Genomic DNA, 24,691 nt, shown 5'->3' with positions numbered 1-24,691 from the left:
TTACTTCAATGCCTTTGTAAGCAGTCAGCATCTGACCTAAAATGGCACTAAATGAAAGGGTTTTATCTCATGTTTACAAGATGTTGATAATTTTGTTGGTCATAGCCAAACGGCCGCAGTAATCTCCACTGGTAAACGTCATATGCTCAGTTTTGTGACCCCCGGGGCCGGGTCAAATTTGAGCCCAGGGGAATAATTTGAACAAATTTGGTAGAGGACTATTAGATATCACTACATACCAATAGGCTCTATAATTAAGAACAAGAAGATTTTTAAAGTTTGCACACAATGGGCCTTATTTAAGCATATGTTCATTTTTGTGACCCCTGGGGCAAGGTCAAATTTGTTCCCAGGGGCATAATTTGAACAAACTAAGTAGAGAACTATTATATGTCACTACCTACCGAATTTGGTAGAAATAGGCCCAATGGTTATGGACGAGAAGATTTTTAAAGTTTGCACAAAATGGGCCCAATTTAAGCATATGTTCAATTTTGTGACCCCTGGGGAACAGTCAAATTTGATCCCAGGGGCTTAATTTGAACAAACTTGGTAGAGGACTATAAGATGTCATTACATACCAAATTTGGTAGCCCTATGCCATACGGTTATGGACAAGAAGATTTTTAAAGTTTGCACAAAATAGGCCTTATATAAGGAAATGTTCAATTTTTTAACCCCACGGGGCAGGGTCAAATTTGACCTCAGGGGCATAATTTGAAAAAACCTGGTAGAGGACTATAAGATGTCACTACATACTAAATTTGGTAGCCCTACGCCCAATGGTTATTGACACGAAGATTTATAAAGTTTGCACAAAATAGGCCTTATATAAGCAAATTTTCAATTCTTTGACTCCCCGGGGCAGGGTCAAATTTGACCCCAGGGGCATAATTTGAACAAATTTGTAAGAGGTTCACCACATGATCATTCCTGAGAAATTTCATCAGAATTGGACCAGTATGATGTTTAGAGAAAAAGTTAACGCACGGACGCACTGACGCACACACGACGGACACAGGACCATGACATAAGCCCCGCTGGCCTTTGGCCAGTGGAGCTAAAAATAACAAGGGACAAAATTGGCACAAAACCAGGTTTTCATTGTGAAAAAAAAATCTGATAAAGGGAGAAAACTCAAACTGAACTTTTGAAATGACCAAAAAAAATTAAGCCCCTTTGTAAGTTTTTTTTTTTTTTTAAATCTATTTTTAGTCGTGGCGACCTTGACATTGGAGATATTGACGTGATTCTTTCGTGGGACACACCGTCCCATGATGGTGAACAAATGTGCCAAATGATTTTAAAATCTCACAATGAATGACATAGTTATGGCCAGGACAAGCTCATTTATGGCCATTTTTGACCTTTGAACTCAAAGTGTGACCTTGACCTTGGAGATATCGACGTAATTATTTCGCGCGACACACCGTCCAATCCCGTCTGTAGATCTGCCATAGTCATTAGCACTTTTCTATGGAATTCCATAGAAAATATTATGGAATTCTACGGAAATCGATGGAAATCCATGGAATTTGATGGAATTCCATCCACTTGCCAATTTTCCATCTGAAGCTGTTATGGAATTCCACGGAATCTTGACTAAAATTCCATGCATTTCCACGGAATGTATGGAAAACACCATGGAAAGTTGGACTTAGCCATTTTTTTCAACGGAAATCGTTATGGAAAATAACTTATACATTTTCTTGGATGGAAATCAATGGAAAATAACTTAGAAAATTTTCACTGATTGTCTGAAATGTATTTGTAGTTTAATACATGTATGCATTTATTTGCATCATGTATTTTGTATTTAAAAGAAAATGCAATAAAGATAATTATAAATTTGTTCTAGAAATTGGAACAGTTCTGGAACTGTTCCATATTTGTGTTCTAAAACGTATGTTCTGGATTTGTTCCAAAACAGTTTTTTTAGAATAAATCCAGAACATTTGTGGAAAATGGCTTAGGACTGAAACTGTTCCAATAATTTCAACAATCTTTTTAGAACATTTCAAGGACAAAATATGGTTAAAAATATCTAAAAATGTTTTAAAATGTAGTTCTAGAACACATCTAGAATGCTTTAAGAACCAGTAAGTTCTACAAAAGTTCTTATGGGGAATAAGAACACATATAGAACACCTTACACATACAAATAGCCAAATAGACTTCATAGTAGCAACAGCAGCAGCAGCAGTAGTAGTAGTAGTTGTAGTAGCTGTATTAGTAGTAGTAGTTGTTGTTGTTGTTGTAGTAGGTGTTGTTGTTGTAGTAATTGATGTAGTAGCAGTAGTGTTTTTTATATCAGTAGAGGTTGTGGTGGTAGTAGTAGTAGTAGAAGTAGTAGCTTTAACAGTTTCTGTAGCAATAGTAGTAGCAATAGAAGTAGCAGTAGTAGCAGTTGTTGCTGTAGTAGCAGTTGTTGCTGCTGCTGTTGCTGCTGTTGTTGTTGCTGCTGCTGTTGTTGCTGCTGTTGCTGCTGTTATTGTTGCTGTTGTTGTTGGTGGTGGTGTTGTTGATGCTGTAGTAATTAAAGTAGTAGTTCTGCAGAAGTAGGAGTAGTTGTTACTTTCAAAGCAATTTCAACAAGTTTAAATTCCTTAACCCTGTCCAAGTGGTATACACACTGTTTTTTCTCAATATCAAACTCAGCCAGTCCAGGTTGTCAAATAACAATCTATCTGATAAGCCAAGCATATGTTTTACATCAGATGTTGGGTATGTTTGCTGCAAATCTATTGGTTATAAGATATAACAGCCTTTTCTAATTGGCTGAATTCAAATACAGAAAGTTTACCTGTTAGATTGAAACATGAAACATGGTGGACAATGTACTGGTTTAACTTGTTAAAATAAAGTTAAAGACATTTAACAAACAGAAGAGTCATTAGTTTTTCCATTTAAACACTTTCTTAAAATACTTATGTATTTATATCATTTGGAAAGTGACATGAAATATTGCTAAAGAGTGATGCATACAGTGTTTGAGCAGTCTGTCTAGGAATAGAAAAACAACTGAAGGTTTGTGATTTTTATTATTTCTAAATATTCCTTTAAATTTAATCTTCTTATGACATTATTGTAGACCCTTTTATGTGATATTTGAGGTTTTAGTATGGCAAATATTAGTTTAAAAGCAGCTGTCACCCAAATTTTCACTTAGTGGAGTTTGCAGTTTGAAAAAGGAAGTAATAAGACCTATGTGGAGAAATTAATAACGTTGAATGTAGTATCGGAATTTTATCATGCAAGGTTATGGAACTGCAGGCTAAGGAAGTTTTTTACTGTGCATGTTGAGCACTCAATGCTCATTAATGGTGTTAATGTTTATTATTATCCCCCGCCATAGGCGGAGGGATATTATTTTGGCGTTGTCTGTTCGTCCTTCCATCCTTCCGTCTGTCCGTCTTTCCATCAGTCCGTAGTCATATCTTGGAAGTGCTTTGGCAGATTTCACTGAAACTTGGTATGAGTATGTATATTGATAAGAGGATGATGCATGCCAAATGGCATTGTACACCATTAGTTAATAACAGAGTTATGGCCCTTTGTATCTTGAAAAAATGCTTTTTGCGTGTCCAAGGCCATCTCCTGGAAGTGCTTTGGCATACATGCCATAATTTTTTAGGTCCAAAGCGGGACATTCCATAAAAAATTGTCGGGACATTTGACCAAAAAGCAGGACACCTAAAACGATCTATCATTCCACGTTTACTATAGTCAGTATAGTACTAACAAAAACTCTTGATACTTTTATTCAAGACATAAAACATCTGATATGAAGCATGAAATCTTAAACATAACAATAACAGTTTTATTAAATTAGACAATAGCAAACAACGAAGATAATATTCATCTGTTTAAGAGTACAAAATCTAGATCATTACGACAACAATACTCATTATATTAATTTCAATGGCAAACATTAACGCAGGGGAGGCTATCCAGTTGACTGAAAGTACGGGTTACAGTACACTATCTACCGAACAGTTACATCAGTTACACACGGAATGCGCGGCCGTACACATTTCCGTATTTTGTTTTCTTCCTATATACACAGATTAAACTGAATTGTGAATTGTCAGGCGCTGTATTGGGGTAGTGTCAAACTGTCATGAATAACAACACGTTGTTTTTATTACAATAACACAAGACGAGATGGGTAACTCTTTTACTGTTTGTTGCGATGTTTTTTTAAGCATGTGTCCATGCGCAGTTTGTTACTTGTCAATTGCCGCGGCTTAATTGGAGTAGGGTCAAACTGTCATGCATAGCACCTCGTTGTTTTTAGCTTAATTGGAGTAGGGTCAAACTGTCATGCATAGCACCTCGTTGTTTTTATTACAATTACACTAGACAGGATGGGTATCACTTATTGGACTGTTTGTTGCGATTTTGGTATATTGCACATTCGGAATATCCCGCTATATTGGAACTAAACATTGAATGTAAAAGACTCATTTATGACGTAGCGTTAATTTTACAAAACAATTGTTTTGTAAACCGTTTCAAACAAATACAAAATAAACACATTTTCAACATTTATTTCATTATAATAAAACTATCGATAGCAATAAGCGACCACTATCTTGAAGACCACCATGGTGTGAATGCCTGATGAAATCAATAATTAGCCGATAAATCGCTGATAAGGTGTCATAAACAACACTGGTACACACGATAAGTAGAATCGGATTGTTAATTGGAGGGCAATAAAGGGATTAGCGGTGTTAAGTGTTAGCGAAACAGAGCTTGAATAGCGAATTTTATTGGGAACCTATACACCTTACATCGTTTTTTACGAATGTCGGGACAAATCGTCTCATGGCGGGACGGCGGGACAAAGGGCTCAAAAGCGGGACTGTCCCGCCGAGATCGGGACGTATGGCATGTATGGCTTTGGCGGATTTCATTGAAACCTGGTTCGAGTATATATATGGATAAGAGGATGATGCACGCCAAATGGAATTGTACACCATCTGTTAAAAACGGGGTTATGGCCCTTTGCATCTTTAAAAAATGCTTGTTTGAGTGTCAAATATAATACTTATGTGTCCAGAAGCATGTTGGCGGGGGATATCAATTCAACGTATTTGCTTGTAAATAAAAAATTAAACCAATGGAATTGGTTTTTAGGTATCTGAGTGTGCATTTTCATACCAATAGAATAACACATCATTCTAATTATAGCAATAATAAATTTGTACTAATCATACCAACAAATTAAGTTATGCTTAGTGCTTTGCGATGTATTCACTTTGTTTTTAGTTCTCTTTCTAAAGACTATTTAACAACTTAATATTTAAAACAATTCATGAATTATGTTCCCTATACATTTTCATTATGTGCTTTAATTACCATTGACCAGTTGATGGAAGATACTGCAGAGTTTGGCAGGGAAATAATCCAACAGCAAAGCGGCTCTTTAAGCGCATTTACCTAGAGGACTTACAGGGCCACAAATTCATGGTAAATATTGTCATGCCCTGGGCTAGATAAATTATTTAATGTTAACCACATGAAAGTATTTTGTCTTTTTGGAATTCAATATATTAGTCTAAGTCATTTACACTTTTCTGGATCCTGGGATAACTTTAAAAGTTCTAAGTATTTTTTCATGAAACTTGAAACATGAACAGATGACAATAAGGACATTTTGCACGTTATTTCATGTTGTTTATAATGCAAGAATTCTGGTTGCTATGGCAACAATATATTTAACAAACTTAATTGTGAAGTTTAACAGGTAGGGGACCATATTGCTTTGCAATCTCTTGTTATAGTTTGAATGTAAATAACTCTTTGCTTTAGACATTTTTATGATTTTTTATTCTGTAGAGCACATGTGAGCAGTATACAATGTACCTCATACCAAAAAGGACCTGGAGGCAGTGACTGGTGTTCAATATTCTCAGAAGAAAAGGAAAATGGCAGTGGAAGACTTGGACAAACATTTTTAGCCTCTGTGTTAAGCCTGGCAGTCTGTGGCTGGTGACATGTTTTATTTTGGTTACTTTTTGTATAAAAAAGACCAGTTATTTATTTTGTGAATTGTATTTTGTGTTTGTTTTTTGTCTTAATTTATTTGTTGTTTTTTTTAATTTAGGAATTAGCAACTTGGATAATTGAATTAAGTCTGTGTTCAACAGTACTGAGCATAGTATAATAAATAACAAATTTACAACAGTTGTTAATTTGTTATGTATTATTATTAACTATGCTCAGTACTTGAATACTGGCTGTCTGCATAGGAATTTGTTTTCTAGAAAGTTGGTTTCAGACTTAAATATTTGAAGTTAACCTTCGGAACTTTTCTAGAATTATACTGGAACACATCAACTAGAACTGAACTTCTGTAATCGTACTGAAAGTGTTCTAGAATTAATAAGGAACAGTTGTTGAACGTTAAAATTTATGAGAAAAAACTCTAGAACAATTGTGCGTGATGTGTGTGTGCATGTAATTGTGTGTGTTTATGAACATATGTGAGAAAGGAAGTATACTTGTCATAAGAGAAATGTAAAATTCTACTTCTATGTTTTATATTGTGCCTTTTATAAGTTTTTCTGTTCTCACCTGTATATGCGTGCATGTTTATGGATGTGTTTTTGAATGTGTGCATGCATGCCTGTGGTTAAGAGAGTTGGTACTTTATGAAAATGTAAAACCACTCATTTTTGAATATGTACTGTGACTGCATGTGTGTGGTTAATGATTGATGCCAGATCTTGTTTTTGTTTAACTTCTATGATGAAACCTTTAGTTACATTCACATTTGTTTTTCAAAATCAATAAAATGCCTTTGATCTATAATCTGTTGTTTTTTTCTATTTTATTCCAGCTTTTTATTAAATTCCATAGCTTTTCACGGAATTCCACGGCATTCTATGGAATTCCACGGCATTCTATAAAATTCCACGGCATTCCGTGGAATTCCACGGCGTTCCATGGAATTCCACGGCATTCTATGGAATTCCACGGCATTCTATGGAATTCCACGGCATTCTATGGAATTCCACGGCATGCTATGGAATTCCACGGCATTCTATGGAATTCCACGGCATTCTATGGAATTCCACGGCATTATATGGAATGCCACGGAATTCTATGGAATTCCACGGCATTTTATGGAATTCCATCCCATATCAAGTCCCCCTTCTGTTTTTTTTTCACTTTTCCATTGATTGCATGGAATCGGATGGAAAGTTAGTGCCAATACTCCACGGAATTCCATCCAACGATTTCCATAGAATTCCATATGATTCCACGGCAGATCTACAGACGGGGATGATGGTGAACAAATGTGCCAAATGATTTTAAAATCTGACGATGAACGACATAGTTATGGCTCGGACAAGCTCATTTATGGCCATTTTTGACCTTTGAACTCAAAGTGTGACCTTGACCTTGGAGATATCGACGTAATTATTTCGCGCGACACACCGTCCAATGATGGTGAACAAATGTGCCAAATGATTTTAAAATCTGACAATGAACGACATAGTTATGGCCCGGACAAGCTTATTCCGCCAGCCCGCCAGCCAGCCAGCCAGCCAGCCCGCCCGCATTCGCCAATCTAATAACCAGTTTTTTCCTTCGGAAAACCTGGTTAAAAACAATTTCAAAAGCTTACAATAAGCATGAAGCTAAAAATTGGCTTGAACACTTTGCCCATGAATATTGTCTCATACGTTCTGTGTGTGTGTAGTAGTCCGATCTACCGTTGAGGTAGCCATAGAAGGAGTCAAAGCCTCGGTACTGCGGGGTACAGTTCCAGCTGCAGAAACCCAGGTGCCACCTAAAGGACAAGGGAGTTTGATAAACTTTTAACCTGTATGCTTTTTTACATATGAGCCTTGCACTATTATAACGGGGCTTAATAGATGTGTTAAATTGTAGTCCTAAATTAGCATGTGCAGTCTGCACAGGCTTATCTGGGATGACACGTTTTGCCTTATCTGGAATTTTTATTCAAACAGAATTCCTTTAAACAAAAGATACCATAATAGCAAAAAGTGTTGTCCCTGATTAGCCTGTGTAGACTGCGCGGATGCATTTAACACAAGAGCCAGGTTCATATAAAGATCACAGACATACAATCATAATAAACAATCCAAGAAAAATAATGAAACAAGGGCCACATTGGCCCTGAATTGCACACCTGAACAAATTTAATAGCCTTAGGCCCAATGGTAATTGACAAGAAACAAATTTTCTTGAACAAATTTTTAGGGGAGCCTTTAAGGATCATCCTTGTAAAAAAAATTGAAAATCCGACGAGCCCTTTCTGACAAGAAGATTTTTTAAGGTATTGACCATATATGGGCATGGCGGCCAGCTTGGTTATGTGACCAAATTTTTTTTTAACAATATTTTTTTTTCGTGACGTAGGAATGCTCCACATGAAATTTGGTTGAAATTGGCTCAATGGTTTAGGAGAATATGATCTGCTCAGGTACGCTAAAAACTTAAACATTGAGATAAAAGGAATTTTTGCTTGTTTTGAAGAGATTCCTCCTTTTTCTCAAAATTGACAAGATATCATCCACTAAACAGGCAACCCATGTTCGCATAAGGAAAAGGGTAACTTGGAAAAAAATGGTATCCATTTAACCCTTTACCAATCAACATATTTTGGACTGAACAATTTCTCAATTTCCCACAATGATCCAACCCTACCAGAGCAATTTCCTAAGCAATAATCACCTCCCATTTTAACAAGAGCACCGCCTTGCGGGTGCAGACCGCTCATCTATTTTCTTTTTAAAGGTAAAGGGACTCTCATTTTCAATCACAAAGGAGGGAGGGGTGGAGTGAAGAGGGGTGTATAGTGTGGGGTTGTGGACAATTATTACATTATCTTCCAAAAAAGGGGGGGGGGGGGGGTGATGGGGGGGTAGGATTTTTTTGGTGCGATGGTTGGACGGTATTTCAAACATAACCGTTTAAAAAAAAAATTTGGGGGGGGGGGTTGGGGTATAGTGTGAGGGTGTGGGTGGTAATTTGTGAGATGATGTTAAAAAAAATAAAAATCAAAAAACAAAATTAGGGTGGGGTGGGGTGGGGTGGGGGGGTATAGTGTGAGGGTGTGGTGGTCATTTGTGAGATGATGTTAAAAAAAAAAAAAAAAAAAAAAAAAAAATTAGGGGGGGGGGTAGGGGGGGGGGGGGAGGGGGGAGGGGGGGGGGAGGGCACGGGGGATGGTTTGGGTGGAGTCTATTGTGGTATGTCAGGTAAGAGTAGTTTCGTCAAAGTATCAATCAAATGTAATCATAAATAAAGAAGTTATGGCAATTTTAGCAAAATTTAATAATTTGACCTTGAGAGTCAAGGTCATTCAAAGGTCAAGGTAAAATTCAACTTGCCAGGTACAGTAACCTCATGAAAGTATTTGAAGTTTGAAAGCAATAGCCTTGATACTTAAGAAGTAAAGTGGATCGAAACACAAAATTTAACAATATATTCAAAGTTACTAAGTCAAAAAAGGGCCATAATTCCGTAACAATGACAACCAGAGTTATGCAACTTGTCCTTTTACTGTACCCTTATAATAGTTTGTGAGTGTTTCAAGTATGAAAGCAATATCTATGATACTTTAGGGGTAAAGTGGACCAAAACATAAATCTTAACCAAATTTTCAATTTTGTAAGTATAAAGGGCCCATAATTCCGTCCAAATGCCAGTCAGAGTTACATAACTTTGCCTGCACGGTCCCCTTATGATAGTTAATAATTGTTGCAAGTATGAAAGCAATAGCTTTGATACTGTGGGAATAAAGTGGACCTAAACACAAAACTTAATCAAATTTTCAATTTTCTAAGTATAAAAAGGGCACATAATTCTGTCAAAATGCCAGTCAGAGTTACATTTCTTTGCCTGCACAGTCCCCTTATGATAGTTAGTAAGTGTTGCAAGTATGAAAGCAATAGCTTTGATACTTCAGAATAAAATGGACCTAAACACAAAACTTAACCAAAATTTTCAATTTTCTAAGTATAAAAAGGGCACATAATTCTGTCAAAATGCACGCCAGAGTTATCTAACTTTGCCTGCCCAGTCCCCTCATGATAGTAAGTAAGTGTACCAAGTTTGAATGCAATAGCATTGATACTTACTGAGAAAAGTGGACCTAAACGCAAAACTTAACCAAAATTTTCAATTTTCTAAGTATAAAAAGGGCACATAATTCTGTCAAAATGCACGCCAGAGTTATCTAACTTTGCCTACCCAGTCCCCTCATGATAGTAAGTAAGTGTACCAAGTTTGAATGCAATAGCATTGATAGTTTCCGAGAAAAGTGGACCTAAACGCAAAACTTAACCGGACGCCAACGCCAACGCCAAGGTGATGACAATAGCTCATAATTTTTTTTTCAAAAAATAGATGAGCTAAAAATGGTATCCATTTTACCCTTTACCAATCAACATATTTTGGACTGAACAATTTCTCAATTTCCCACAATGATTCAACCCTACCAGAGCAATTTCCAAAGCAATAATCACCTCCCATTTTAAAGGAAAAATAATTTCTCATCAACAAAACTACAGCATTAATTGATTTCTGGTAGTTAACCCTTTTCCAAATTGAAAGAGGTTGCAGACGACAAATTAAATTATAATGGAATAAGAAGAAACTGATTTAATAGGGTAGGAAGCATTGTGATGAAAGGAGAAAACGCTAATTTCAGCAATTTCTCCTTTTATTTCAATGATTTCCACAGTCACAAACATTTGCAGAAAGAATTAACTGTTCTGGGTTAAGGGTTTATGTGGTCTGCAGCAAAGCCATCAGAAGAGAATCGTGTCAGAGAAACCTGGCCTGTAGCCAGCAAATCCTTTACTCTAATAGCACTATTAATTGGAAAAAAGAGTACACTATAATTATTTCTAAATCTGCCATCTCTAGGAGATAATTCTGGACTTAATGGTCCGATGTTGCTAATTTTCGACAGGGCTCGAGTTTTCATTGATATGAAGACACTGTGCAAGTTTGGAAAGAATTGGATGAAAAATTTGGACTTTATTGCATAAACACCATTTTCTCAATTCAAGGGGAGGTTATTCTGTACTTCATGGACCAATAATGCTCATTTTTTGTAGGGTTCTTGTCCTCATTGATATAAAGACACTGTGCAAATTTGGAAAGGATCGGACAAAAAATGTGGAAGATTTTTGAAAGTTTTCACAAAATAGGCAAAAACGAATAAACATGCAAAGTTCAACGAGCTCCTGCGGCCATGTTTTTTGCCGAATCAAATTTCTTTGAACAACTTTATCAGGGGAGCCTTCAAAGGTCATCCCTGTGAAAATTTTTGAAAATCTGATGAGCGGTTTCTGACAAGAAGATTTTTTAAGGTTTTTACCATATATGGTCATGGCGGCCATCTTGGTTATGTGATCAAATTTTTTTTAACAATTCTTTTGTCCCATGACTTAGTGATGCTCCACATGAAATTTAGTTGAAATTGGCTCAATGGTTTAGTAGAAGAAGATGTTTACATATTGTTTACAGACAGACAGACAGACAGACAGACAGACGGACGGACGGACGGACGCCAGACGGTGAGTGATCACAATAGCTCACCCCGAGCTATCGCTCAGGTGAGCTAAAAACTAAGTATATTTGCATATACATGGTGGAGTATGTTGTCAGGTCATGTCATAACTGAAAACATTGTTTCTTTTTTCTGTTGATTATTTAAAAAAATATTGTTATTTGCAAATACAAGAAATGTTGTTTAGAAGATTAAGAGTAGTGTTTTTCCAAGGCCCTTTTTGCGTGGCGCTGCGCCATGCCGCCTTTAATAAGCACCACTCTGCCCTTTTCAAATGAAAAAAAAACGCCATGCGCCCTTATTGATATAATCTTTATTGCCCCTTAACCAAACTTTTAAGCGGACTAGTATTAGAGTATGGCCCCAAGCCGCGTAGATTCACGAGGTTGTGTATTAGTCATGCGAGATTAACTCATGTCAATATCAATCTATAATTTCACTGGCTTATACCAAGCACACTTAACGGTCCATAATGTGTACTCGTCCACAATAAAATCGATGACATTTACTTGGGAGATGAAAACCTCGATGTTATCCTCGTGGAAATTGTGCATTTCATGCATGATACAATAATATCAAAACATGTATTTCTACGCGTTATTAAATTAAAAAAACACAAACAAATTGTATCTTTATCGTTATGGTTGTTTAAATAATTAATTATTGAAACAATTACTGAACGTTCACTAATTAAATTAAATGCGAAATGTGTATTAGATAGACATATTATACTATATTATGTTGATATGTGCGCAACTATCGTTTACATCATTTTAACAAGATGGCTGATTATACAGAAAATAAATTGTGACTCTCTGCAAAAATGGCAAATAACGATCAAATAACAATGGAGAACATACATTTAGAAGGGATTACTGAAATTCAAATTAATGCATGTGATAACGAACGATATATAAAACGTTTAAGATACCAACTAAATTTTTATTAGTAATCTACTCAGTGGATGTATGTAACGGAAACGAGTGTTTGCAAATTGTAAGCATTCAGTTTACTCGCAAAATTAAAACATCTGACAAGATTATCGTTAGAAAATGGGATAAGACAAACAGGATTTCATTTATATGTTAGTGGATCTGTTTATAATCAGATTCATATGCATATATTGCTTTATTATGTTTTTCATGCTGTACAGTTAATTGAAAAAGCATGAAACTTTAATGGAAGACATAGCAAGGGTAATATATTAATATTAAATAAAGTTGGATAAATACACAAATTACCATTAAAAGTGCTTGTTTATATTTTTTATGTTTTCCCCCAAACTTCCTACGATGCGATTAAATGTTTCTCACAAAACCAGGCATCCACAGAATGTTTTTGCCCTTTTTTGCATAAACTGCGAGTTAAAATGCCCTTTTTGAAAGTAATGCACCATGCCCCTTTGCCCTCCTGGGAAAAACACTATAAGAGGGATTGTTAACACAACATATTAGAAGTATTATATTCTATAAATAAAAACAGACAAAAGATCATAATTCTGTCAATAGTAGTCGGTTTCAAAACATAAGCTAAAGAACATAGGGACATTAGCACAAAAGGACAGAATAAGGCAATGCTTAATGCCTCTTACTCCACTGGTGCATGCAAATCTTTTTTTATTCACAAACAAACAATTATTCTTACTGTTAACGGGCTGTTCTCTGTGAAAAGGGGCTTTAATGCCATGTGTGTAAAATGTAGTCCCAGATTAGCCTGTGCAGTCAGCACTGACTTATTAGGGACGACACTTTTCCCTTTTATGATTTTTGTTGGTTTTAATAACCTCTTTTTAGCAAAAATCCAGGTGAGGCGGAAAGAATTGTGCCTTATTAGACTGTGCAGTCTGCAAAGGCTAATCTGGGACAACACTTTACGCACATGCATCAGACCCCCTTTTCACAGAGCATGGCCCAAGTTATAACTTAATCATGATGGGACTTAACCTAGGTCAATATAACAAAAAGAAATAAGTCTTAAGTCTTATCATTTAATATGCATGATGGAAGAGTCGGCACCTACATTTTAGTACCACTTTGTCTATCTATTCATAGGAATCTAAATTGTTATGGCACTGACTTTGCCATTTGGTGAAATAAATGTCACTGATAGTCTTTTTTTGTTTACTTGATTTCCCTCCATTGTTAAGTGTGTCCATCCATCCATCTGTCTTTCTGTCCATCCCAAATTAAAATCATATTGAATAAATACAGATTTTGGAAGAGTCCTTTAACTTTGCTAATATTCTTTTTAAATATTGATGGAGAGGCAGGCAACTATAACTATTACCCATGGTGGGGGTTTATATAGAAACAAGACTTTTGCCAAGCAATAAATGTCCCCTACCGGCTCCACCATTGTCAAAAATATATATAAAAAATCTGTTTTTTTATTTGTTGCCATAGCAACCAGAATTTTTGATGTAGGAACAAAATGAAATGATGTGCATAATGTCCATATTGCCATCTATCCATGTTTCAAGTTTCATGAAAAAATATCAAGAACTTTAAAGATATCGCAGGATCCAAAACGTGCAACAGACTCACAGACTTACGGACTGACGAACTGACGGACACACAGAGCGCAAACCAAAAGTTCCCCTCGGTGAAACCAGTAGGGGACAATAATTATTATGGTTTAATTTTACAGTGATGTTTGTTTAAAATTATTCTGCAATACTGTCAATTTGGATGGGGGGGATATTTGTTATAGAGCAATTTGTAAAAAAGACTTTTTGTCTAAACATCAGATTTTAATGAATTTAAATACAATTGACTTTCATCACTAAATATCACTTATAAAGAAAAAGATAAAAACTAAAGGTAAATAACTCTACATGCACTTACTTTCCAATTGCATGAGTTGCATACCCTGCAGTTTGGAGATGTTCAGACAAAAAAGTCAAGTTGAGTGGTGAACAAACATTCTGGTCATCCCAAATTACCATGTGCTGTAATAAACAATTCAATGTCATTTAACCATACATGGTCTTAATTGAGTGTGTAAAAAAATTGTATTGGAGTATGTAGCAATCTTTCTTAAGGCCCATCACGCACAGATCATTTTAGATGGGAACCAAGCTCGCTAAGACTAGTATTCCATCTGTCTGTATCCCCATCTGCATAACCACATCCACAAAAAAAAAGTTGAAATGCACTGTGTTTATTCCATTCATCCCCATCAGCATATCCGCACGCGCAATAGGCGTTCGCAAAAGAACGCTCAAGTGAGCATTCTAATGCGGATGCGGACAAGATACGGACGGCATTTAGCACAATGAGGGGATAGCGGTCATATAAAAAATCAACTGAAAAACTAATCAAATTGGTGAAAGATTGTTGTTTGATTAGTCTAAAGTAACCTTAAAACTCCTCATCAGCAAGTTCAAGTTCTTTAAAATGGTTGTAAGTTCCAAATGTTTGGCAAGTTTTTACTATCGCACGTGCCCACCATCGATGCTTTCGTTTACTTTTACACTGAATGCATGAACAACAGCAGTACCAATTAAAAAAAAATGGAAAAACTCTTCTTCTGCATACATGTTTTCAGTTCAGAAGTTTTCCCAAAAAAGAAAAATACGTTTGAGGGATGCGATAAACGGAATATAGTGTCCGTATTATGATTTTGTGGATACGGATGCGGATACAGATGCGGATAAATGGTGTCTTGTTCTGAGAAAACTGGGCTTAATTCATGTGCGTAAAGTGTCGTCCCAGATTAGCCTGTGCAGTCCGCACAGGCTAATCAGGGACGACACTTTCCGCTTTACTGGTATTTTAAGTTTCAAGGAAGTCCCTTCCTTACCGAAAATCTAGTTTAGGCGGAATGTGTAGTTCCGGATTAGCCAGTGCGTGTCCGCCATGTTTTTTAATGAACCAGAATCATTTGCTGACTCAATATCGATATTATTAGAACAAATGAATGTTGTGAGCAAGTTTCATGATCATTGGACAAAAATATGACGAAGTGTTCACAAGACTTTTCTTGAGGTAACCTAGTTTTTGATCCCATGAGAACCAGTTTCAAACTCAGCTAAAAGAACATTAGTACAAATGTTCTGTTTAAGTTTCATGATCTTAAATCTGTAAATGTGGCTTCTTAAGTGTTCAAGGGGGAAATGTTGAAGACTTAACACCCAGTCTCATTATGATGCCGGCGGAGCCCCAGTGCATGATCCCGCATCTACCGGGATGAACCAGGGCTCTACCGGCAAACCAGGGCTCCAACAGAGACGACCCGGGCTACATCGGAAAAGTATTAAAATGTTTAATACCTCCTGGATGAACGGGGAGTCATCTGGAAGGACTTACAATGACCAGCGTGTCACCGGGAACAACCGGGATGGAACCGGAACAATCAAGACAGCACTGTAGCTCCACCGGGGCCCATACAGACCCTGGCAGAGCTACGGCAACACCCCGGTGGAGCCCTGGTGAATTCCGGTAGAGTCCCGGTATAGCTACGGTACATAAGTAAATAGACGCTCTGCAGGGATGGCATCGGCATTCACCGGGGCTCTGCCGGGGCATTTTTGGCGAAGACCGGGGTTCAACCGGGGCATTGCCGTAGCTCTGCCGGGGTTTGATGCCGGTAAAGCCCCGATGAGTGCCGGCAGAGTTACGGTTTCACTGGGGCTCAACCGGAGCATTACGAGCTACAACCGGGGCTCTGCCGGGGCTTCACCAGGATAAACCGTAGCCAGTCCAGGCTGTTGACCGGCTTCAACCATGGCGGCACCAGGAAATAGTGTGACCGCATTAACAATTTTCTACAAATCATCATCGACCGGGACACTACCAGCAATAGTGAGACTTAGGCTTTACAACAACAGATGCACAACAAACGACACACAAAATGTGTTTAAAAAAGAATCTTGTGCTCAAGTAAGCTTAAAGTAAACTGTTTTCTGTTTGAATTATATATTTTTCTGCATTTTCTAGTGTGTTAATTGTGAATTACATGCCAATGAAAGCAGAACAAATTTGGGGCCAATTGTAACCACTGCGTTTGATGCTCATTAAGTTAACTCTTTCAAGAAGGGCACATTTGAATTGAATTTCATTAGAAGTTACAAAGATACTAATGATCTGAGCAATTCTCATGAAGATGTAAAAGTGACCTCATGCTTTATATTACAACATCATTTGTCTCTTTATTTAAATTGCATATTTTTCTTTATGGACACACACGCAACAAACTTGTAACCCAGCCAATTCTCTTCAACATACATCTCCCATTGAATACAAAGGTTTATTCATCGCTATAGAGTCTTACCTGTAGACCTGCCTTCCAGGGATAGTAACCTGTCATGAACGCATGCCTCGAGCTGCAACAAAACACAAAACAAAACTGTAACTGTGCAAGATTCGTGACTTGTTCCCATGCTCTGCTTCGTCATCTTTAACCCTTTCAGCGCGGGAACCAGATTTTGAAGGCCTTTGCAAACAGTTTGGATCCAGATGAGACGCCACAGAACGTGGCGTCTCATCAGGATCCAAACTGTTTGCTATTCTGATAGTGTTCTTTGATAAAAATCGAAGAAAATGCTAATTTTAGAAATTCAGCAGAAGACATTTTAGCAGACGACAAATTTCCCAGCATGCAAAGGGTTAAAAAAAACTCTTTACCACTCAGATAGGAACTGTGACCCATTTGTAGTCGCTAAAAAAATGTAATCAAATTAAAGACCTTTCTTAACAGACTCAATGGCTTCATTTCCAACCCCAAGGTACTGATGAGCAGCAAACAGCATTAAACCTGAACAGACTGCCAGCTATTCTGTTCTGGTTTAATGCTGATTGCTTATGGCCATTTTCACTTTGCTTCTGACTTAGTAAGGGTTTAAGGCAAAGAACTGACAAAATAATGTGTTGATCATAGTGCACGGAAAGAGTCTTAGAGCATACATACTTAAATTATTGTGATGACATATTTTACCTTTCCATTTTTTGGCGGAAATGTGCACGACATGATTCACAAACCTAGAATATTTCATGCAGACTCCAATACCAACAATATGCATTGCTGCAGAGGTCAACATACAGGTTGGTGTTAAAAAAATTCAACAATACTTTTCTTTTAAGTGGATTAAACTTTTCTTTGCTTTATTTGCAAAACCAAAATATAACAATTTTTCATTTAATTTGACAATATGACTTAACATCTCATCAACTTGGACGGTTTTGCAATAGAAAATGATGTTTAAGTTCTTTTGCATTTTTTGTGTCTTAGCCATTAATAATAAAGATAAACAAACCTGTCATCTATATAAACAAACAGTAATTATCTATCTTCGCTAAGAAAGTGCCCGCAGACAGGGAAAGAAATAACAATATATAATAACGTGACGTGGTGACATGACATATTAGTAATTGAAATAATGAAATAAATAGGGTCTACATGTATTTATTAAGGAGTTCTGAATAATTGTTTAAAACTAGAAATTTGTTTCTTCCCAGGGAAACTGGTTTTCCTAATAATTACAGCACTCTATTTCATTGGCTCTTGTAATGACTATAGATGCACAAACTGCAGTTGAACCTTGCTATTCAAATAAGACAGTTGTATGTTATCTTAAAAAGGATAATAGTTTTAAAGATCACAATCTAATTTTAAGTTATAAAGATTGTAATGTTACCTATAGTTTAAAGATCACAATGTCATGTATAGATTTTAAGATTACAATATTATGTACAGTCACATATAGTTTAAAAATCACAATGTCACATATAGTTTTAATAATTACAAAATCATGTAAATACAGTTTCAAAGATCACAATTGTATTGCATAGTTTTAAAGATGGTAATGTTATGCATGTAATTTTTTTAGTGTAATTAATGCTTTATTGGCATTAATGATGTTTGAAAGGAGGCTGATCAACTGAAGGTACAAAACATCCTGGCAAGTACAAATGTGTGTACCAATAACTTAACTAAGTCAAGTTGATTATAAAAAAATCTAGATAAAGAAAGTTCCCATTATGCAAGGGACCCAACCCAACAATCTGTGGGGTGATTCAGATGGTTTTTAAAATTTGCAAACACATTACCATATATAAAATATACTGAAAAGTTATTTCAAAATCATATGTAAGGTCAAGGCTATGTTTTGAGCTTAAATCTCGTTATGTGATGATGACCTTAGAACTAGGGACCTTCTTTTTGCATGGGATACTAGGTCTTATCATTCAAATAATTTTTTTAAGCCAATTGAAAATACCTAAATTTGACCGTTGACCTTGAGTTGTGACATTGACCTTAGACCTAGGGAACTGGTTTCTGCAAGCAACACTCCATCTCATCATGCTGATCTCTAACGGTAAATCATATGAAAATCCATCCATTCTTTTGAATTTAATAAATTTGATATTTGACCTTAAAATTTGACAGCGACATTGACTCCAAGGACCTGGATCTTGTGCGGGAGACTCTATCGCATCTTTCTGATCACTTATGCGAAGTTCTCAAAAAAAATTTATCAAAGCTGGACAAAGATGCTCCAGACCAAATGCAATCTTCAAATGTCGAAAAATGTGAATGTTTACCGTATATCTTGTGCCTTGACCCAAGACACAGTATTTGTGCTCAATATAGATGATAAAGTATGGCATGTTATTTGAAAAACCATCCATGATGGACAAAGTTATGCTTTGGACATATATTTACAGTCATAAACCCACCAACCAGATTTACTAAGCACTATAGTGTTCCCCTAATAATAAAAAAAGAGAATATTATTTATGAAAATGGATGATATTTGATTATATTATGGCCAAAATGATTTTAAAGAATTTTGCAAGGATAAGATAAATATTATTGGTCTAAGAGAATGGAAACCAATGTAATTCAAAATGAATGAGGGATGGGCATAAATGTTCTTACAAATTATGTTTACTTACTAAGGACAACAGACCTATTGCATGCAGAGCTGGATAAGTTATACTCCCATGTTTGCAATCTTGATTACCATGATAAAAACAAATCTGCACATAGATGATATTTGTTTCTTCAATTTGTAATACATGATACATGTTTGCTAGCGTGGGTGCCATGGTACTTAAATTTCTCAATTTTTCAAACAAATGAGCCTTGTTCAAGAAAACAGGGGTAACTGCAGGTACATAAAGTGTCATCCCAGATAAGTCTGAGCAGTCCACACAGGGTAATCAAAGACGCCTAAACTGCATTTTTACTAAGAGACTTCCTATAAACGGAAATTACCGTAGAAGTGGAACATGTTGTCCCTGATGAACCTGTGTGGACTGCACAAGCTTATCTGACTGGACTTTACGAACATGAATAAAACCTCATTTTCCCAGAGCGAGGAGGAAATGTTCCACTACTCACGGTGAACAGACTGGTTGCACATAGGACTGGTTCAGTTTCACTCCCATGTTGGCCAGCTTGTCAATATTCGGGGTAATCATGGTAGGGTTGTGGAAACCTACATCATTCCAACCTGAATAACAACAACAAACAATCAACTACAACAAAATGACACATTATGTTATGTAATCATTATTTGTGAAAACATGTTAATGTTCATTACAATAGTTGTGAAATATATCTCAAACTTGCAGAAGTTACTGCTGCATATTGGATGTGGTGTCTGACTAGCTGTCAGGAAGTCTTGGATGCAATCCCTATATTTAAAGGATTCTAATGCTACCTTGTTAACAGTTTTCTGCTAAAATACACATTTCGGCGAGTTGGTAGTTCCTTATAAAATCAAATTAAATTAAAGACCTTTTTTCTAGATACAAGTTTTAATAGCTTCTTTACCAGCCCTATGGTAATGATGATCAGCAAACAGCTTAAAACCTGAACAGACTTCAAGAAAGCTGTTCTGGATGTATGCGTGTTAAATAAAGCTAGTGTATCTTTGCTTCTGAGCTGGAAACGGTTAAGACACCAACTGCTAGTTCTGTACATGGAACAGACTGTAATGGACATATTCAAAATGTCAAAATGACAATTTACAAATTTTTTGTCATAGATCCAATTATTAAAAGAACGCTGTGTATAAGCGAGCAAAATAACAGTTCTGGAATAGACTTGTATTAAAATACATTTTCACTTAATGTGACATTGATAAATTTACAAGGCATAACAAATGTGAAACAAGTGAAAAATTTGAGATTTTTTGTTGTTTTTGTGACAACAGGTGGGTTGCTTATATAAAATATGAAACACAGTCTAATATTTATGATACCTAATGGCTTAGTGGTTGATCCAAAGGTATCTAATTTGAGCCCGGATTGCAATATATTATTGTTAAAACTGGAGCTTGTTTCAGTCCAATGTTGAAATGTATGAATTTAAAGCATTTAAAGGGGCCTTATCACAGATTTTGGCATGTTTCGAAGTTTGTCATTAAATGCTTTATATTGATAAATGTAAACATGGGATCTAAACAGCTCCAGTAAAAAATTAAGAATAAAATTTAAAAAAGAAAAAAAAAGTAAACCTCATCAGGGCTCGAACCACCGACCTCTGGAGTAAAAAGTAAAACGACCCAGACCACTCGGCCATTCTCCCAGATACAATGACAAAGGTATTTTATACATTATATTGAAATTTCCTTGAGCAAGAAATTTATCCCACATCTGTTCCTCTCTACCCAGGTGTATAAATGGGTACCCATGAGGGAAATTAGTCAATGTGCCGTGGCTGCCTTGTGCGCCATATGTAAACGGACGACTTAAATCCCAGTGATCGGGGGGTAAATATCAAAGGCGATGAATCATAGTGAGTAATCAGACTATAAAAGCATGCCTTTACCTTTATATAAGTAATCCTCGTAGTTTCACAAAATATAGCGACAACAACAGAACTCTCCAAATTATTAATTTGTTTTGCGTTGCAACGCTTTAAAATTTTCAGGTTTTTAAATCGTCAAAAGAGGCATATAATGGCTATTTTAGAGCATGTTTAATGTTCAGTATTACTGTTTCCTCACAAATAGCATAATTAAAATGCAAATTTGCGAATCTGAAACAACTTTTTTTAATTTTGTCAATTTACCCAAACATGAAAAGGCCCCTTTAATAACAAACTTAAAGAAATCCCAAATCCTGTGAACAAGTCTCTTTAAGGGGTATCTGAGTAAGCCTTAACATTTCTATGCAATAAAATAAACAAATAAATTGTTTTGTAATCAAATTAATAAACAAGAGCCATGTTAACATGGCCATTCCCGCCGAAATGTGTTTGCCTGTATGAGAACATTTGAGAGTAGAATATTTGTTGAAATTTAATAAAGGGAGATAATGAAAAAAACTAAGGTAGATAGAGTAATATTTCTTAATCACGACACTTCTCCTACTTTCCATCTGTTTATATTTCAAGTTTCAAGTAAATCCCTTCAGTAGATTAAGAGTTATGCTTCCGACAAAAATTTAATTTGAAATTATATAAAGGGAGATAATTCAAAACTAAGGTAGATAGAGTTATTGTTCATGGTCACTGTACTTCTCCTAGTTTTCATCTGCTTATATTCTAAGTTTAAAGTAAATACATTGAATAGATTTGGAGCTATGCTCTGGACAAAGTTTCCGACGGAAGGAAGGACAGACGGAAGGAAGGACGGACGGAGACTATTACTATATCCCCTTCCGAAATTTCGGCAGAGATAATACAATTCCTGAAATTATGTGTTATTTATGCACATTTTTTCATTATCCATATTAAACAAAATAACAGTGGAATTTAAGCATATTTCTATGAAATTAGTATTTGAGTACCATTTCAAGGGAAACTCATTACCAGGCACCAGAAGAGTATCTGTAAATAAGTATATGTCTGAGTCCCTTACAAATTGATTGATGATTAATTAACTGTTTATTAATAAACTGAGGCTTGAACATGAAAGATTTGCAGTCCATTTAACCATTTCCCTCTCAGAAGTAAAGTAAAAATTGCTATGTGCAAACAGCATAAAACCAGAACAGCCTGCGAGTAACTTGCAGTCTGTTCAGGTTTTATGCTAAATTGCTGCTCATCAGTATCTGAGGGCTGGAAATAAAGCCTTTACACCTTGAATATAGTAAGAAAGGTCTTTTATGTTATGCTTTCGGGTGGTTTATAGAGAAATATCAGTGAATTAAAACTGATAATTTCACTGTTTCAAACAATGAAAATTATCAGTGAAAATTATCACTGTTTACTGTGAAATGACATTTTTTTGACAAAATGACGTCATTATCCCAGCGAAATTCTTTAGTAAAACTCTTTAACAATGTATATAAACTGAGAACAAGAGTTCCGCGGTCGGAGATGACCGCATTGAAGCCGGATTTTTGATTTAAATGACAGGAAAGTACCTTTCGTGTTTTTGTCAATGCAATACTTAAATTACTGAAATATTGTTCAAAGGTCAAAATGAAATGTAAGTACTTTTCAAGGCATGAGCAAAGTTTGAGATTCTAGGTCCAAGCATACCAAAGTTACAACAATTTTAACATTTTAACATTTAAGTTCACAGTGACCTTGACCTTCAAATGAATGACATTGAAATGAATGACCTTGAAATGACCAGTGGTCATCTAAGTGTGCTTGCAAACCTTTACGTCAACTTTGAGATTCTAGGTCCAAGCATACCAAAGTTATAACAATTTTAACATTTTAACATTGAAGGTCACAGTGACCTTGACCTTCAAATGAATGACATTGAAATGACCAGTGGTCATCTTCTAGTACTGGCCAATCTTTATTTCAAGTTTGAAGACTCTAGGTACAAGCATACCAAAGTTATAACATGAAATAAGAACTTTAACATTTTTACATTCAAGGTCACAGTGACCTTGACCTTCAAATGAATGACCTTGAAATGTCCAGTGGTTACTTACTAGTTCTGGCCAACCTTCATGTCAAGTTTCAAGACTCTAGGTCCAAGCATACCAAAGTTATAACAACTTTAACATTTTTACATTCAAGGTCACAGTGACCTTGACCTTCAAATGAATGACCTTGAAATGTCCAGTGGTTACTTACTAGTTCTGGCCAACCTTCATGTCAAGTTTCAAGACTCTAGGTCCAAGCATACCAAAGTTATAACAACTTTAACATTTTTATATTGAAGGTCACAGTGACCTTCACCTTCAAATGAATGACCTTGAAATGACCAGTGGTCATCTGTTAATCCTGGCCAACCTTCATGTCAAGTTTGAAGACTCTAGGTCCAAGCATACCAAAGTTATACCATGAAATAAGAACTTTAACATTTTTACATTCAAGGTCACAGTGACCTTGACCTTCAAATGAATGACCTTGAAATGACCAGTGGTTACTAACTAGTTATGGCCAACCTTCATGTCAAGTTTCAAGACTCTAGGTCCAAGCATACCAAAGTTATAAGAACTTTAACATTTTTTATATTGAAGGTCACAGTGACCTTGACCTTCAAATGAATGACCTTGAAATGACCAGTGGTCATCCGTTAATCCTGGCCAACCTTCATGTCAAGTTTGAAGACTCTAGGTCCAAGCATACCAAAGTTATACCATGAAATAAGAACTTTAACATTTTCGAGCACGCCGCCACCCCGCCCGCCCGCCCGCCCGCCCCCCCGCCCGCCCGACAACATCAATCTATAAGCCGAGATTTTTTCGAAAAAAATCCGGCTAAAAAGCATAAAATAAAAAGAAAATTTGTTGGATTTGAAGGAATATCGATTTTAATTCACTCGTGATAATAGAAAAAATATATTTTCTATGATCACTCGTGAATTAAAATCGATAATCCACCGAATCCAACGAATATCCTCTATATGATACATTTCTGAGGGACTATGTAACACATGCATAAAAATATGTATCTAAGTGGTAAAGGGTTAATAAACTGATGGTTGACCATGACAGTACTGTACCTCATGCAGAAATGTACCGCAGATAAAACAGTGTCAGGCTAGCCATCAAAATGCGTTTTCTTGGGCAAACATTTATTAAGTCTATACATTCAATCTATTTATCATTTGTTCCAGATAAAACTATCTCCCATCATCTTATGATATACTGATAGCCAGTGAAAAACCCTCTGCAGTACTAATGTGTTGCAAGGAGGAAAGGGGAACCATGCATACAGGGAAATTACATACAATTAAATGTGTTCACAAAATTAGCCACACAGAAGGACATG

General features: G+C 36.1%; 1 protein-coding gene and 3 long non-coding RNA genes across 19 annotated transcripts in view; 1 reads left to right on the top strand and 3 right to left on the bottom strand.

Annotated features, from left to right (window-relative positions):
• The window catches only part of LOC127882103 (arylsulfatase I-like), a 147,414-nt gene that overhangs the window by 23,788 nt on the left and 98,935 nt on the right, over positions 1 to 24,691 (bottom strand). For all 16 annotated transcript variants that reach the window (XM_052430543.1, XM_052430547.1, XM_052430549.1 and 13 more), the window contains 4 exons: positions 19,904 to 20,015; positions 16,832 to 16,883; positions 14,404 to 14,507; positions 7,698 to 7,804 (listed from right to left, as the gene is read on the bottom strand). In XM_052430543.1, coding sequence (XP_052286503.1) covers positions 7,698 to 7,804; positions 14,404 to 14,507; positions 16,832 to 16,883; positions 19,904 to 20,015 — 375 coding nt within the window. The remainder of the gene's footprint in view (positions 1 to 7,697; positions 7,805 to 14,403; positions 14,508 to 16,831; positions 16,884 to 19,903; positions 20,016 to 24,691) is intronic.
• LOC127882113 (uncharacterized) lies at positions 2,909 to 5,988 on the top strand. Its single transcript, XR_008050411.1, has 3 exons — positions 2,909 to 3,027; positions 5,375 to 5,475; positions 5,845 to 5,988. It is a non-coding gene; the product is annotated as an uncharacterized LOC127882113 (long non-coding RNA).
• Positions 4,246 to 4,846, bottom strand: LOC127882115 (uncharacterized). The gene is made up of 2 exons (XR_008050413.1): positions 4,335 to 4,846; positions 4,246 to 4,283 (listed from the first exon to the last, which is right to left on the bottom strand). It is a non-coding gene; the product is annotated as an uncharacterized LOC127882115 (long non-coding RNA).
• On the bottom strand, positions 23,436 to 24,081 carry LOC127882112 (uncharacterized). Its single transcript, XR_008050410.1, has 2 exons — positions 23,970 to 24,081; positions 23,436 to 23,668 (listed from the first exon to the last, which is right to left on the bottom strand). It is a non-coding gene; the product is annotated as an uncharacterized LOC127882112 (long non-coding RNA).

The sequence above is a fragment of the Dreissena polymorpha genome, chromosome 5 (assembly GCF_020536995.1).
Source record: "Dreissena polymorpha isolate Duluth1 chromosome 5, UMN_Dpol_1.0, whole genome shotgun sequence".
In the NCBI taxonomy this organism is placed as follows: Eukaryota; Metazoa; Mollusca; class Bivalvia; order Myida; family Dreissenidae; genus Dreissena; species Dreissena polymorpha.
This window is presented reverse-complemented; position numbering and strand designations above follow the sequence as displayed.